The 13764-nt window shown below is 50.4% G+C and overlaps 1 protein-coding gene across 5 annotated transcripts in view; it reads left to right on the top strand.

Moving 5' to 3' along the window:
• Positions 1-13764, top strand: part of COQ8A (coenzyme Q8A) — a 47024-nt gene that overhangs the window by 22393 nt on the left and 10867 nt on the right. For all 5 annotated transcript variants that reach the window (XM_054519325.2, XM_024251887.3, XM_024251898.3 and 2 more), the window contains exons 3-4: positions 2298-2708; positions 2969-3035. In XM_054519325.2, coding sequence (XP_054375300.1) covers positions 2298-2708; positions 2969-3035 — 478 coding nt within the window. The remainder of the gene's footprint in view (positions 1-2297; positions 2709-2968; positions 3036-13764) is intronic.

The following is a 13764-nucleotide window of genomic DNA, read 5'->3' as shown; positions in this document are numbered from 1 at the left end:
TTCCCTGCCGCTCTGGGAGGATCCCACGATGATACAGTGGCTCTGTCACTAAGCATGCCTGCCTTCAATGTTCAGAAGTCCTCACACCTGCGCTCTCCTCCGAGCCTCACCACTGTCCTGGGATGGGGGCAGCCTGGACCATCACACCCATTTCTCAGATGAGGAAACTGAGATGAAGCAATTTGCTGCAGGACTCATAACGAGTGACAGGACCAGAATTCTTGTCCCCTCCCAGCCTGGACTCCATGCTCTTGCCCTCCCCTTGCCTGGTTTGGTGCCTGCGTGTGGGGCCTTGGCCTCACTCTTGGTTGTTTTGCCTGTGGGACACTCAGAAAGTGAGGTTGCCCAGCTCGCTTGGGCCTGCCCAGGAGTGAGACAGCCTGGGCAGGCCTTAGTCGTAATGGCGAGCAGGGCCTCCTACTCAGGCATCTCCAACCCTCTGCTCCCAAAGCATATCTGGAAGGGGCAGGGCCTCCCCATCAGTCACTCGGAGGTAGGGGTGAGTGACGAGCCACACCACCCAGGAGGCACGGGAGCAGGGTAGGCACCGGAGCAGGGTGGCTGCCCGCAGTGCGCTGCCATTCACTCCCTGAGTGCTTTTCCGTGTCTCCCTTCTCACTGAGGGGAGGAAGGTCACGGACTCCAGAAGCCTGTCTCCCTCTAGCCCCTCAAGGTTGCTCCCACATTCATTCAGCAGATACTTACTGAGTCCGGGTCCCCTCAGGGCCCTGGGGACCCCCCCACTGGCCTTGGGCTTCCACAGCGACACCGACAGGTGTTAGTAGCACAGGGCCAGGGGACCACCATGGGAGAGATGGGGCAGAAGGAGGGCCCTGCCCAGGCTCCCTCACTGGCAAGGCTTCCCTGGGGGCTCTGTGAATTTAAATATGACTTCTGTGGTTTTTTATTTTTTATTTTTTTGAGATGGAGTCTTGCTCCATTGCTCAGGCTGAAGTGCAGCGGTGCAATCTCAGCATACTGCAACCTCCGCCTCCCAGGTTCAAGCGATTCTCCTGCCTCAGCCTCTTGAGTAGCTGGGATTACAGGTGCCTGCCACCACGCCTGGCTAATTTTTGTATTTTTAGTAGAGATGGGGTTTCGCCATGTTGGCCAGGCTGGTCTCGAACTCCTGACCTCAGGTGATCTGCCCACTTCATCCTCCCAAAGTGCTGGGATTACAGGTGTGAGCCACCGCACTGGTGTAAATACAACTTGTTTCTACTCTGAGAATAGTGCCGCAGCCAGCAGGGCCAGCCTGGGTGTTGGATCCCAGCTCTGTCATTTGCTGCCTGGTTACCTTCACCAGCACATCAGCTGTCTTTGCCTCAGTTTCCTGTTTTTGAAGTGAGTGTAACAGCCTGTCTCTCCCCTCCCTCCCATCCTGTGACATCTTAAGACAGCAGAACGAGAGGCTTGGGTATCCTGCTGTCTGCATACCCTGCGCATTTCATTTGTTTCAGTTGAAGCCGGGAATCCAGGCCACTGGTCTCCCTCTAGAAGCTGGCGCTGTTCTAATTATAGGCTCCTGGGTGCTGTTTCCTGGCCGTGTCTGTGGCCTCCAGTAACTGTGACTGTGAGGAGCCCTATTTTCAGATGAGGCAGTAGCAGAGAAGGGTCAGGAGCTCACTCAAGGTCACTCCTGATTCAGAAGCAGAAAGGACCTGGGCCCGAAGCTCAGGCCTTGGTGACCATCACAAAGAAAACACAGCGTATCCTCTCCCCTGCCCCTCCATTTCCCTGTACCCTGAGCTCTTAGGGACGGCCAGGCCTGGTCCTGGTTGTGACCATCTCTCCAGTGAGAATCTCTTACATGCACACCCCGGCTGGTGGGTGGCATCCATGTCTGCAGTGAGCTGTGGGCTTAGGTGGGCCCATTGGTGTGCTTCCCTCACCCCTTGCTGGCCTTAGGCTGTGTGTTCACCTCTCAGAGCTTTCCCTGTCTTTTGTGCCCTGGTTTACCATCTCCAAAGCCCTGGAGGCCTCCTTGGCCCTGTTTTATAGGTGAGGAACCCACTGCGGGCGTAGTGTGCACTTGGCCTGGCCCCGGCTGGGCACACAGTAGGTGCTCAGTGTCCCATCTAGGACCACACAGCAGAGCCCCAACAGAAGCAGGGCTGGAGCCCAGGTCCCGGCTCCCGGGCTGGGAAGGGTGCCGGGCCTCAGGTGCAGCACTGTGCCACCTCTGGAGGTGGGAGGGCGGGATGCTGGTGGTGTGCTGTCCTGGGCAGCAGGGGACAGGCAGGGAGGAGCTCTTGGCTTGCTCTTGCTCTCCTAATGCTGGCCTTTGCTCCCTGCAGGGTCAGGATAAACATGAAGAATATTTTGCTGAGAACTTCGACGGCCCAGAAGGGGAGTTCCACTTCTCAGTCCCGCAGGCAGCCGGAGCCTCCACAGACTTCTCTGCAGCCTCCGCTCCCGACCAGTCAGCGCCTCCACCCCTGGGTCATGCCCACAGCGAGGGCCCAGCTCCTGCCTACGTGGCCAGTGGACCCTTTAGAGAAGCCGGGTTCCCCGGCCAGGCCTCCTCCCCTCTGGGCAGGGCCAACGGGAGGCTCTTTGCAAACCCCAGAGACTCATTCTCTGCCACGGGCTTTCAGCGAAGGTTCTTCCACCAGGACCAATCCCCTGTTGGGGGCCTCACAGCCGAGGACATTGAGAAGGCCCGGCAGGCTAAGGCTCGCCCCGAGAACAAGCAGCACAAACAGACGGTGCGTCTGGGAGGCCCCTGGAGGGCCGAGGTAGCTCCCACCCATAGCAGTGATGGCCTTGGGCCCTGCTCTAGGGACTTTTCCTGGGTGCTGTGGTCTGGGGTTTTTAGGAATGTGGTGGCCTCCTCTTGGTGGAGTGTGCTGTCAGGCAGAGCTGCTGCCTGTGGGGTGGAGAGGAGATGTGGGGGCAACAGGAGCCTCTGAAAGTTGGTCCTGTCCCCTTGGCTGATTCCACAGGTCTCTTTCTCGTCTCCCTCCAGCTCAGCGAGCATGCCCGGGAGCGGAAGGTGCCCGTGACGAGGATTGGCCGGCTGGCCAACTTCGGAGGTAAGGTGGCTGTATGCCCCTGGGCTGCCTCACTTGCCCTGCCTGGGCACCATGCTGCAGCCTGCATGGAGGTGGGGACCCAGCAATATCCCGGGGAGGGCACTGGGGGAGCAGGTGGCGGTGGCCGCCCCTGCATGAGCTGTTGGGAGGCTGGAGTTTTTCACGGGAGGATGATTCAGTTACTGGATTCCAGCTCTGCCTGGCTCTCCCCTGCGGGTTGGTACAGGGCCGATGCTGTGCCAGGAGCTGAGTTTGGACTGCCCGGCAGGCCTTGCCTGGAGGCGGTGTCTGCAGCATCTCTGTTTCACCCCTGCCTCAGGCTCACTACCAGTCGGCTGCTTTGGAGGCCTCTCGGGAAGGAGGCTGGGCAGTGAGGAAAAGCTCTTTCCTGGGGCTGTTCAGCAACTCAGCAGGGCTTGCTTTCCCTTGGGACCAGACATTTAGGGAGCCCATTTGCTGGGTCCCCACAGGCCTGCGGCTCATGAGTGGAGTGACAAGATGCCATGGCCTCCAGCGGCTGCTGTTTAAAGCCATTTCTCTGTACTTTCCTTTGGTGGGTTGAGTCATCATTGTGCCCAGTACACATGCGTTCTTTTTATACAAGTTGAAGGGTGATTTTGTAGTGAAGGTTTATAGCAGTTGTGTCTGCTTTGATGGCATCATGTTTGTCATGCTGCTGCTAATTCGCTGGCCCAGATGTTCCTGTTAAAGTGCCATCTCGTTTGCTGTGGTACACTCTAAGTTAGTTACTGGGATTGCATTTCTTTGACACTCAGCTGTCCTCAGTAGGTTCTCCAGGTGATATAATTAATGCAAGCCACAGTTTTGGTGGCTTGATTTGGACCCTGACCTTGGGTGAGTGGTTAGTTGCAGGGCTGTAGGCAGCAGAGGTCTGAGTGGTCCATGATGGTGCTGGTGCTGGGTGGGTCATGGAGATGCACTCTCATGGGTCTGTCTGTCTCTTTGCTGGTTTATGTTTCTCCTCCCATACACCATCCATCATACATGCTGTTCTCCGCTCCTGACTGTTCTCTTTGGGAAACCCCATCCTACTTGTTCAAGACTGGTTCTGGGCAGAGGCTCACGTACTGTGCTCCCCAAGAGCCTGGTATTCTGGGAGCTGGGTAATGTGTGTGGGTTCTGACATTGAATGATGGCTGGCCCCCTCCTCCAAGGCACCGAGCAGACTTGGTTAATTGGATAGAATTTTCTCAACGGTAAGGTTTTCTTTCGTAATTGTTACCTTAGTATTTGGCATCCATTGTACTTAGCCATTCAGGAATTTAGTATGAAGTGTCATCTATGTGATAGCCAAGAGTATTTGCTTATTTCCTTTTCCTGGGGTAACATTTCAAGCAGTCCCTCATAGAATATCACACCTCCCTGAGTTCTGCTGTCAGAATGAGTTTGAGAATCACTGCCCTGGTGGCCTCTAGTGGTCCTTATCCTCTGGAAGACTTGGCATGTTACCTGCTTTGCACATTGGCTTGTCGTTTGGTAACATGTATTATTTCTTATTAAAATATTGAATGGAGGCTGTCTTCTCTCCTCATGATTTTGAGGGCAGGAGCTACCCTGTTTTCACTTTGGTAGCTTTTCTTTGTCCCCTCCCTCTTCCCTTCACTCTAGACTCTTGGTGAGCCTGTCCCTGGAAGGCTGAGTTTGATGTGTTTCAGGACTGGTGCAGTCCTCGCTTGGGAGTCTTTGTGGGGTGGGAAGAAGCGGTAGAGCTAATGCAGGCTGTTTGGGAAAAGTGAATTAGAATCTGGTGGAGCACCATGAAGTCCTGGCGAAGCAGGCAGAAGTCAGACCCTTTTGGGAGACGGGTTAAGGAAGACAGAGACTGATGTGGAAGGGGTTATATATAGGAAGATGTGTAGGAGAAAAAAGGTAGAGGGCTCTCCTCAGAGGGTGGGGGATTATGGGTAGCCAGAGGGAGCCTGGGTTAGCGGAGTTGAAGCCCTGGTCTTGGGTGCTTTGTAGCATCAGAAGCCTCTGGAGCCTTTGCTGACATCTGCCTGATGCATGGAGCCATCTGTGGGTGTCTGTGTGCTGGAGGATTGCCCACAGCTATGATTCAGAGACGCTCATGTTGTTGCCCAAGCAATTGACAGGTGATGTTTCAGGCTTAGAGATGGCAGGATGGGAGCAAAGAGAAGCCAGGTCAGGAAAGAACGTGCCGTTCTGGCCCTAGTGGGGAATTCTGGGCCTTCTAGCTCACCCAGTTGAACCTTTCACACTGTAGGTTATGACCTTTTGGTAACTGAAATTAATTTAATGTGTCAGGATGAGCATATAAAAAACAAGTTAACTGTAATCTCAGCACTTTGGGAGGCCGAGGTGGGAGAATCACCTGAGGTCAGGAGTTTGAGACCAGCCTGGCCAACATGGTGAAACCCCGTTCCTACTAAAAAAATACAAAAATTAGCTAGGTGTGGTGGCATGTGCCTGTAATCCCAGCTACTCGGGAGGCTGAGGCACAAGAATTGCTTGAGCCCAGGAGGGAGAGGTTGCAGTGAGCTGAGATCGCGCCACTGCACTCCAGTGGGGGCGACAGAGTGAGACTCTCAAAAAACAAAACAGACAAAAACAAGTTAAACAGAATGGAATTAACTAGAAAAGATTAGAATTAATATCGTACATCCTTAGAATGAACTATACACATGCAAGATATTTTAGTTTCAGAGACATACACATACTATTTAAGTATGTTCTTCACTGCAATGTGAAATATATAGCTTACTGTTGGGTCATCATCCAAACAGTTTGCAGTTGCACTGTTGTACTTTGTTCTCCTAGAAAATACCTCTAGCCTTTCTTCCCTTCATGGAGGAAAGGTGTTTTCCAGGTGCAGACTGACAGACTTTAGGAAGTTTTTACATGGGGTTATGAAGGAAAGGGATTGCTCTAGGTCTCAGGGAGGTAGGGCTGCTGCAGGGACCCAGATGGGTTTTCAGCGAGGTTAGCAGTAGGTATTCAGCTATATAGAAGTGGAAGTCAAGGGCTTTCCAGTTCCAGGGGCTCATTTTGATGCTGAAATGGGGGCGGGGCATGAGTCCTAAGTCCAGTTTGGCTATGGGACATTATGACTGTGATGCTATGGGCAGGATGATCTGTGGATATTAGATTTTATTAAACAGTGGTGTGAAAGAAAGGGTCATATATTGGATATGGGGTCAGAACTGAACTTTAGGTCATCATAATAGCTGGCCTTTCATTACAACTGTGCTTCCAGTGTGACCCTGGGCCCTACCATGGTTTTCTCTTTTGTAAAATAATGGTCTTGCCATTGATTCCAAATGGGAATATTTTGGTAAATGTTCCATGTTTACCTGAGAATAATTCATGTTGAGTGCAGTGATCTGTCTATCTAGTCTGGTTTATTATTCATATTGATCAGATTTTTAAGTGATTTTGGTTTGCTTATTCAATAAGCTATCGAGAGAGGCATTAAAAAGCCTGCTATGATTGTGGATTTACCTACTTTTAGTCTATTGACTTGTGCTTTATATGGTTTGAAGCTATGTTATTTGTTGCCTACAGATTCAGAATTCTTTTTTTTTGTCTGAGGCAGAGTCTCGCTCTGTCGCCCAGGCAGGAGTGCAGTGGCACAATCTTGGCTCACTGCAACTTCCGCCTCCTGGGTTCAAGTGATTCTCCTGCCTCAGCCTCCCGAGTAGCTGAGACTACAGGCGCATGATGGTCTCGATCTCCTGACCTTGTGATCCGCCCGCCTCAGCCTCCCAAAGTGCTGGGATTACAAGGCCTGAGCCACCGTGCCCGGCCAGATTTAGAATTCTTATATCCTCCTAGGGATTGACCCTTTGTTCTTATGTTATGCCTCTTTTCATCTCTGTGAAAGTCTTCATTGTCTGATATTACTATAGCTACATTCCAGCTTCGTTTTGGGTAATGTTTTCATGTTATCTTTTTTTTTTCCCCTCTACTTTCAACTTTTAGAATGTCCTTATGTTTAATGCATATCTATAAGCAGCATATATAGTTGGTTTTTTGTGTGTTTTAAGTGTAGACTGATAATCTTACAATGAGAATATTTAGTCCATTTACATTTAAATGCAATTGAGGATGTATTGGAGTTTATATCTACTACCTTAGTTTTTGTTTACTATTTGACCTATCTGTTATGTCCCCCTTTTTCCCTCCTGTCTTGCCTTCTTTTAAATTAATCAAAGACTTAAAATTATAGTCATGCGTCTCTTTTTTTTTTTGGAGACAGAGTCTCGCTCTGTCACCCAGGCTGGAGTGCAGTGGCGTGATCTCGGCTCACAGCAACCTCAGGCAATTCTCATGCCTCAGCCTCTCGAATAGCTGGAATTACAGGTGTGTGCCGCCATGCCCGGCTAAGTTTTGTAGTTTTAGCAGAGACAGGGTTTTGCCCATGTTGGCCAGGCTGGTCTTGAACTCCTGGCCTCAAGTGATCCACCTGCCTCAACCTTCCAAAGTGCTGGGATTAAAGGCATGAGCCACCGCACCTGGCCTTCATGTGTGTCTTAACAAGGATTCAGTCTGATAAATGTGTCGTTAGGCAGTTTCATCATTGTGTGGACATCATAGAGTGTACTTACAGAAACCTAGATGGTACAGCCTACTATATGCCTAGGCTGTATGGTATAGCCTGTTGCTCCTAGGCTACAAACCTGTACAACATGTTACTGTACTGAATACAGTAGATAACTGTAATACAATGGTATTTGTGTACCTAAACATAGAAAAGGTATAGTAAAAATATGATATAATCTATCACTGTTGTATATGCAGTCCGTTGACCGAAATGTTAATGATGCATGACCGTGCATGTTCTCTCTTTGTTAGCTCTTACGTTTTACATTCCTTTACGGTTCTTTTGGTGATCACTCTTGAGATTACAGCATGCATCTTGACTTATTACAATATAAAAATAAGTGATTATTTTTACTACTTCTCCAATAATGCTAATACCTTAGAACACTTTTTAGATATTATTAAGATATATTCAACACCACAAGATATTATTTCTTTGTACAGCCCATATGAATTTAGATTTACCCACATATTTGCCCTTTTTTGTGTTTCTTTCTTCCTGCATTTCTATAATTTTATTTGGTATAATTTTCTTTTTCTCTGAGGAACTCTCTTCTCTCTTACAATGTAGTCTATTAATCATGAGTTCTTTTAGTTTTTCTTTATTTTTTATTGATTTATTTTTTGAGATGAAGTTTTGCTCTTGTCACCCCGGCTGGAGTGCAATGGCACGATCTCTGCTCACTGCAACCTCTGCCTCCTGGGTTCAAGCGATTCTCCTGCCTCAGCCTCCCGAGTAGCTGGGATTACAGGTGCATGCCACCACACCCAGCTAATTTTTGTATTTTTAGCAGAGATGGGATTTTGCCATGTTGGCCAGGCTGATCTCAAACTCCTGACCTCAGGTGATCCACCCGCCTCTGCCTCCCGAAGTGTTGGGATTACAGGCATGAGCCACCACGCCCGACCTAGTTTTTATTTTTTTGAAAATGTCATTATAGCTGGGCACGGTGGCTCATGCCTGTAATCCCAGCACTTTGGGAGGCCAGGGTGGGTGGATCATGAGGTCAAGAGATCGAGACGATCCTGGCTAACACGGTGAAACCCCGTCTCTACTAAAAGTACAAAAAGTTAGCTGGGCGTGGTAGTGGGCACCTGTAATCCCAGCTACTTGGGAGGCTGAGGCAGGAGAATCACTTGAACCGGGTTGAACCGGGGAGGTGGAGGTTGCAGTGAGCCAAGATGGCGGCGTTGCACTCCAGCCTGGGTGACAGCTCCATCTCAAAAAAAAAAAGAAGAGAATATATCATCATACTTTATTTTTTAAGGTATTTTTGCTGGGTAGAATATTCGATGTTGAAAATGTGTTTCCTTTCATCACTTTAATAATATTCCTCTATTGTTTTCTTACTTTGATTGTTTTTTTTGAAAATGTGGCTGTCAGTTATATTGCTGCTCCTTTGAAAGTTATGTCTTATTTCTTTTCTCTGGCTGCTTTTACGATTTCCTTTTTGTTTTTGTTCTCCAGCAGTTTGACTGTGACATGCTTGAGTGTGGTTTGCTTTGTATTTATTCTGCTTGGGGTTTACAGAGCATCTTGAACTGTGGCTTCCATCAGTTTTGGAAAATTTTCATCATTTCTTCAAATATTGTTTCTGTACTATTCTCTCTTTCCTCTCTTTCTGGGACTCCAATTACACATATGTTAGATCTTTTTCCTCTGTCCCCTGTGTCTCCTTTACTCTTTTCTGTATTTTCCATCCCTTTTTCCATTTATCCTTCAGTCTTGCAGGTTCAGAGGAGATGAATTATCTCCTCTGTACCTATACACTGAGAAATGGACACCTACAGAAGTGAGACTTTAATGGATAGAGGAGGCACTGGAGAAGACTTGCCAGAAGGAGTTGAGCACTGCTTTGTGCATAGCACTCTGGTGGTTCCTGGGGCCTTCACACAGGAACTTACAGTCCACATCATTAAGGCAGAAGGGGAGAGAGGAAAAGGAGAGAGAGGAAGACAGGAAACAAAAAGTACAGAAATAGGAAGCAATAATATTATTTGATTCTGTGTAGAAAGGATTTTGAAATTTGACCTGTGAAAACAAGGAGACGCTCATATGAGAAAAAGCATGTCAGTAGGCCAGGAATGAAGAGTAGAGGGAATGGACCCTTGGGTATCCTATTATTTTTAACAGGTAAAAGGTTAGGGGTCCCTTACTCCCAGAAAAATACTTTGCTTTTAAATATAGTTTACGAGACTCCATTGGGTTTCCTAAGAGGTAAGGTAACTCTCTTATGTTAGAAAACAGGCATTGCTTAGGCTGTTGGCTCTTGTTGCTTAATTTCCCAAAGATGCCAGTACACTTCGGATACTGTTAATACACCAGCAGCAAAGCTCTCTCTGGGACCATTGTGCCCCATCCCCCCAAACTTTTGTGTCCCTCATCTCAGTGGTAAAATTTAAAACAAACATGGGGTGAATGGGCTTGGGGTGATTATTTTTAAAATTTTGCATGTAAGGACATTTAAAACAAAGCAGCACCACTTTATACCATCACTTATTTATCTTTTCAAAAGGACATTTTAACAGTGCAAAAGTGTAAAGTACGTGCTTCAAGATAGAGGAGAATAAATGGAATAACTTAGTTTTGTGAAAGACTCACAATATCACTTGGTTTCTGGACATCGTTCGAGACCTGGCTGTGGCTTGCCATGGCCTTGAGAGCCATCCCACAGCAGCGATGCTGTTGGACCCTTTGGCTGGGACCTCAGGACCCCCTGCAACAGCACTGTGTGCCCTAACCTGCTGGCATGATGCCCCTTTTGTTGACAGGGCTGCATACAAGGCCAGCGACGAGTGGCAGGCAGTGACACCAGCCTGATTTGCTGAGGGCACACGCCATGCTTCCTGCAGTGCCAGTGCTCTTCTGGGTCCACTTTGCAGCAGGATAGATGTGCTCTAGATCCAAGAGTTCTGCACCCTCGGCAGGGGTGCGGGAGTGTAGTTTTTTGCCTTCTCAGGAGCCTTTTTGGAAAGGGGCTTTTCTGTGTGTTTCAGGAGCTCTGTGTTGGAGATGAGGGAGGTTCTTATTCTCTTCTGTTACAGATGAGGAAGCTGAGCCAAGAAGAGGCATATGGCCCAGGGCCATATGGTTATTTGTGACATCCCTGGGACTAGAGCCCAGGCCTCTGTGGTGCGTGTGGAAGTCTGAGCCTGGCCAGGCTCTGTAATTAGGCCCCAGAGGGGCTGTAGGGCTTCCCCTCCCCCACCAGTCCAGTTCTGGGAACAGAGGGACAGATCCTGAGAACCTGTGAGAACAGCCGCTAGGAACTCCTCTCCCCTTCCCATGCCCCTTCCTCCGGTGCTGTGGGCTGCAGCCCCCTCCCCAGGCCCCTTGTCTTCCCCTGAGGCTGGGGGCAGCTGGAGGATGCCAGGTGGTGATAGAGAAAGACTGAATCACTGGGGATTCAGGAACACCTTGAAGCAAGGGGAAGCCTCCTGGGCCGCTGCATTTTCTGTGGGGATTTCTTGTCTATTAGATGAGGATTGTTGGATGCCTTAGTAAAAGCTGGGCTTAGCGCAGCACCTGATTTATAGTTTGCTGCTGTTTATCTTTAGCTGTATCTTTACCCCTTGCTGGTAGAGAAACTCCCCCGAGCCCTTCTCTGTAAACAGGCCTAATTTCTGGCAGGTAAAGCCAAAGCCCCAAGGAACTTTACTTACTCACCCCTGCCCTTAAGCACTTTTCACCCAGCCTGCTAGGAAGGGCCCTGTTTGTTGGAAGTTGTTTGATGTTTTGCTTTTTTTAACCTCCTGGTGTCCATCTGGGCAGAAGCCGAGTGACTGCCCACAGGAGGGCCCTGTTTGGCTCTGATGACCTCCTGGAGGGACTTTTGGGAGGATGGGGCCTTGTGGGGGACTGGGCTCCAGAAGTCATAGGAGGTTGGCCTGCAGCCTGTGTTCCTGCCTGGAGGAGAGCCTGCCCCTCCCTCCCCTGTCATTCCTTCATTGCATAACTTCTCTCTGTGAGAAACATGTCAGAAGCTTTCCTGGAATGGGCCAGGAGAGATGCAAGGCTGCTGACAGTGGCTTTAGAGCCTGGAGCTTGTGCTGGGGCTGGTTTTCCTCCAGGACTCCCTTGCTGGCCACGTGGGCCAAGCCGGTGGGGGCTGTTAGAATGTGGATCTGAGCAGGGAGAGATGTGAGGTGTCCTAAGGGCTGTGGGGGTGCCGAGTGGGGTCCCACGAGGACCCGGGGAGTCTCGGCTGAGGTGCTCGTCTTCTGGAGTTGCCTCCAGTGCTGGCTGGTTCTAGTGGAGGGCAGAGGCTGGCCTGGGTTCCTGAGCAATGCGCTGAGTCTGGGGCGGGAGGGCCTCAGTTTATTCTGGGTTCACTGGTGCAGGAGCTCGTGAGGCCAAGGTCAGGGTTGCCGGCCGGCTGGGCTGATTTCTGTCCCCTGGGGAGCCTGCCGATGGAGCCTGTCTGTCCGTCAGTGGGCAGCACCTCGGCCTGGCACCGGGCTGGTCGGTCCTGAGGGACGTGTGGGGCCTGAGGCCTCCTCTGTGGAATGTTCTTTTGGTCATTTGTTTAATAACAGGTCCTTGCCAGTGGAGAGCTGTGTGCCTGAAAGTGGCCAGAGGACAGTTTGAGGGGGGTCCTGATGGAGGGTGGTGAGGGGGACACACTTCTGCCTGCAGAAGGAGGAGCTCAGTGTGGCCCACCCTACAGCTGTGGCATCTCTGGTAACCTGTGGAGCCACCTGTCCCTCTCGTGGGCTTGTCTCTGGACTTGCTTCAGGCAGAGAAGAATCCAGACACAGAGAGACATTGGTGAAGGTCACTGCAGTGCGCAGGCTAATGTTGCCTGTCTCCGTTTATTTTGCTAAGTCAGATCGTGTGCTCGAGTGCTGGTGGGGCAGAGGTGGGTAGGCGTCAGGGAGTTAATGTTTAAACGGGGACTGTGTCTCCCAGCTCTGAGCCCAGGGCTTTCCACAGCGAGAGAAAGAGCTGATGTACCTGCCAGGCACCCCCGTCCCAACACAGCAGACATCTGTACCATGTGTGTTGTCACTCCTGAGGGCCAGTAGGCTTGGCTTATCCTGCCCCATGCTGCCCAGTACAGAGCCGCCAGCCACACGGGGCCTTGGAAATGCGGCTGGTCCACAGTGGGATGTGCTGAGTATAAAACACATATGGCGTTTGGAGATTTTGTGCACACACACAAGTGTAAAATATCTCTAATAATATTTATTTTGATTACTTGTTGAAATGATAACATTTTGGGTATATTAAGTAAATTATATTATTAGAATTCATTTTGCATGTTTCTTCTTGCCTTTTTCAGTGTGGCTGCTAGAAAAGTAACAATTATATGTGTGGCTTGCCTTCTATTTCTTTTGTTCTGCGCCAGTCCAGCCTTTTTGAATAGAGTCACGAGAACCACAGCAGCTGCTTGTGTGGCCTTTGCGTGTGCCTGGCCCGGCGAGTGCTCTACTCACGCCCGCACGACAGCCTGTGAGGCAGGGGCTGCCCGGACAGCTAGGGACGTAGAGGGTGCACTGTTGCCCAGGTGTGGGGAAAAACGTATTGCGAAAACTTTTTCTTAAAAAATTGAGTTATCTTTATTTTTAAAATGTACTTTTCATTAAATTTTCAACAAGTTCTGTATTTTTCATAAAAGTCATACATAATCACTGTAGAGAATTTAGAAACATGGAAGCAGATGCCAGTTTCCTTGCCCCTTAAACAGAGCGTCCTGGTGTGAGCCCACTTCCCCAACAGCCCCCTGCTGCGATGTTGCCTGACTGCTGGGCGGTGGGGCTGTGGCCCTGTGATGTTGCCTGACTGCGGGGCTGCGGGGCTGTGGGACTGCGGGGCTGTGGGACTGCGGGACTGCGATGTTGCCTGGCTGCGGGGCTGCGGGGCTGCGGGGCTGCGGGGCTGCGGGGCTGCGGGGCTGCGGGGCTGCAGGGCTGCGATGTTGCCCAGGTGCGGGGTGCGGGGCTCTCCGAGGCCGGCTCATTGTGCGGCCGCTCTGGTCTCAGCCCTGCCGGCTGTGGTCACCGTGCCCAGCCGGGTGCTCTTTGCCCTCTTTCTGCTCACCCATGCCTGCCTTGGAAAGCCAGCTACAGCTGGGTATAAAGGAAGAGAATACTGGCCTTGGGTGAGGTGTGGCATTAGTGGCACCTTCTGGGCTCCTTGGCAGGGGTG

Source organism: Pongo abelii, chromosome 1 (assembly GCF_028885655.2).
Source record: "Pongo abelii isolate AG06213 chromosome 1, NHGRI_mPonAbe1-v2.0_pri, whole genome shotgun sequence".
Classification (NCBI taxonomy): domain Eukaryota; kingdom Metazoa; phylum Chordata; class Mammalia; order Primates; family Hominidae; genus Pongo; species Pongo abelii.
This window is presented reverse-complemented; position numbering and strand designations above follow the sequence as displayed.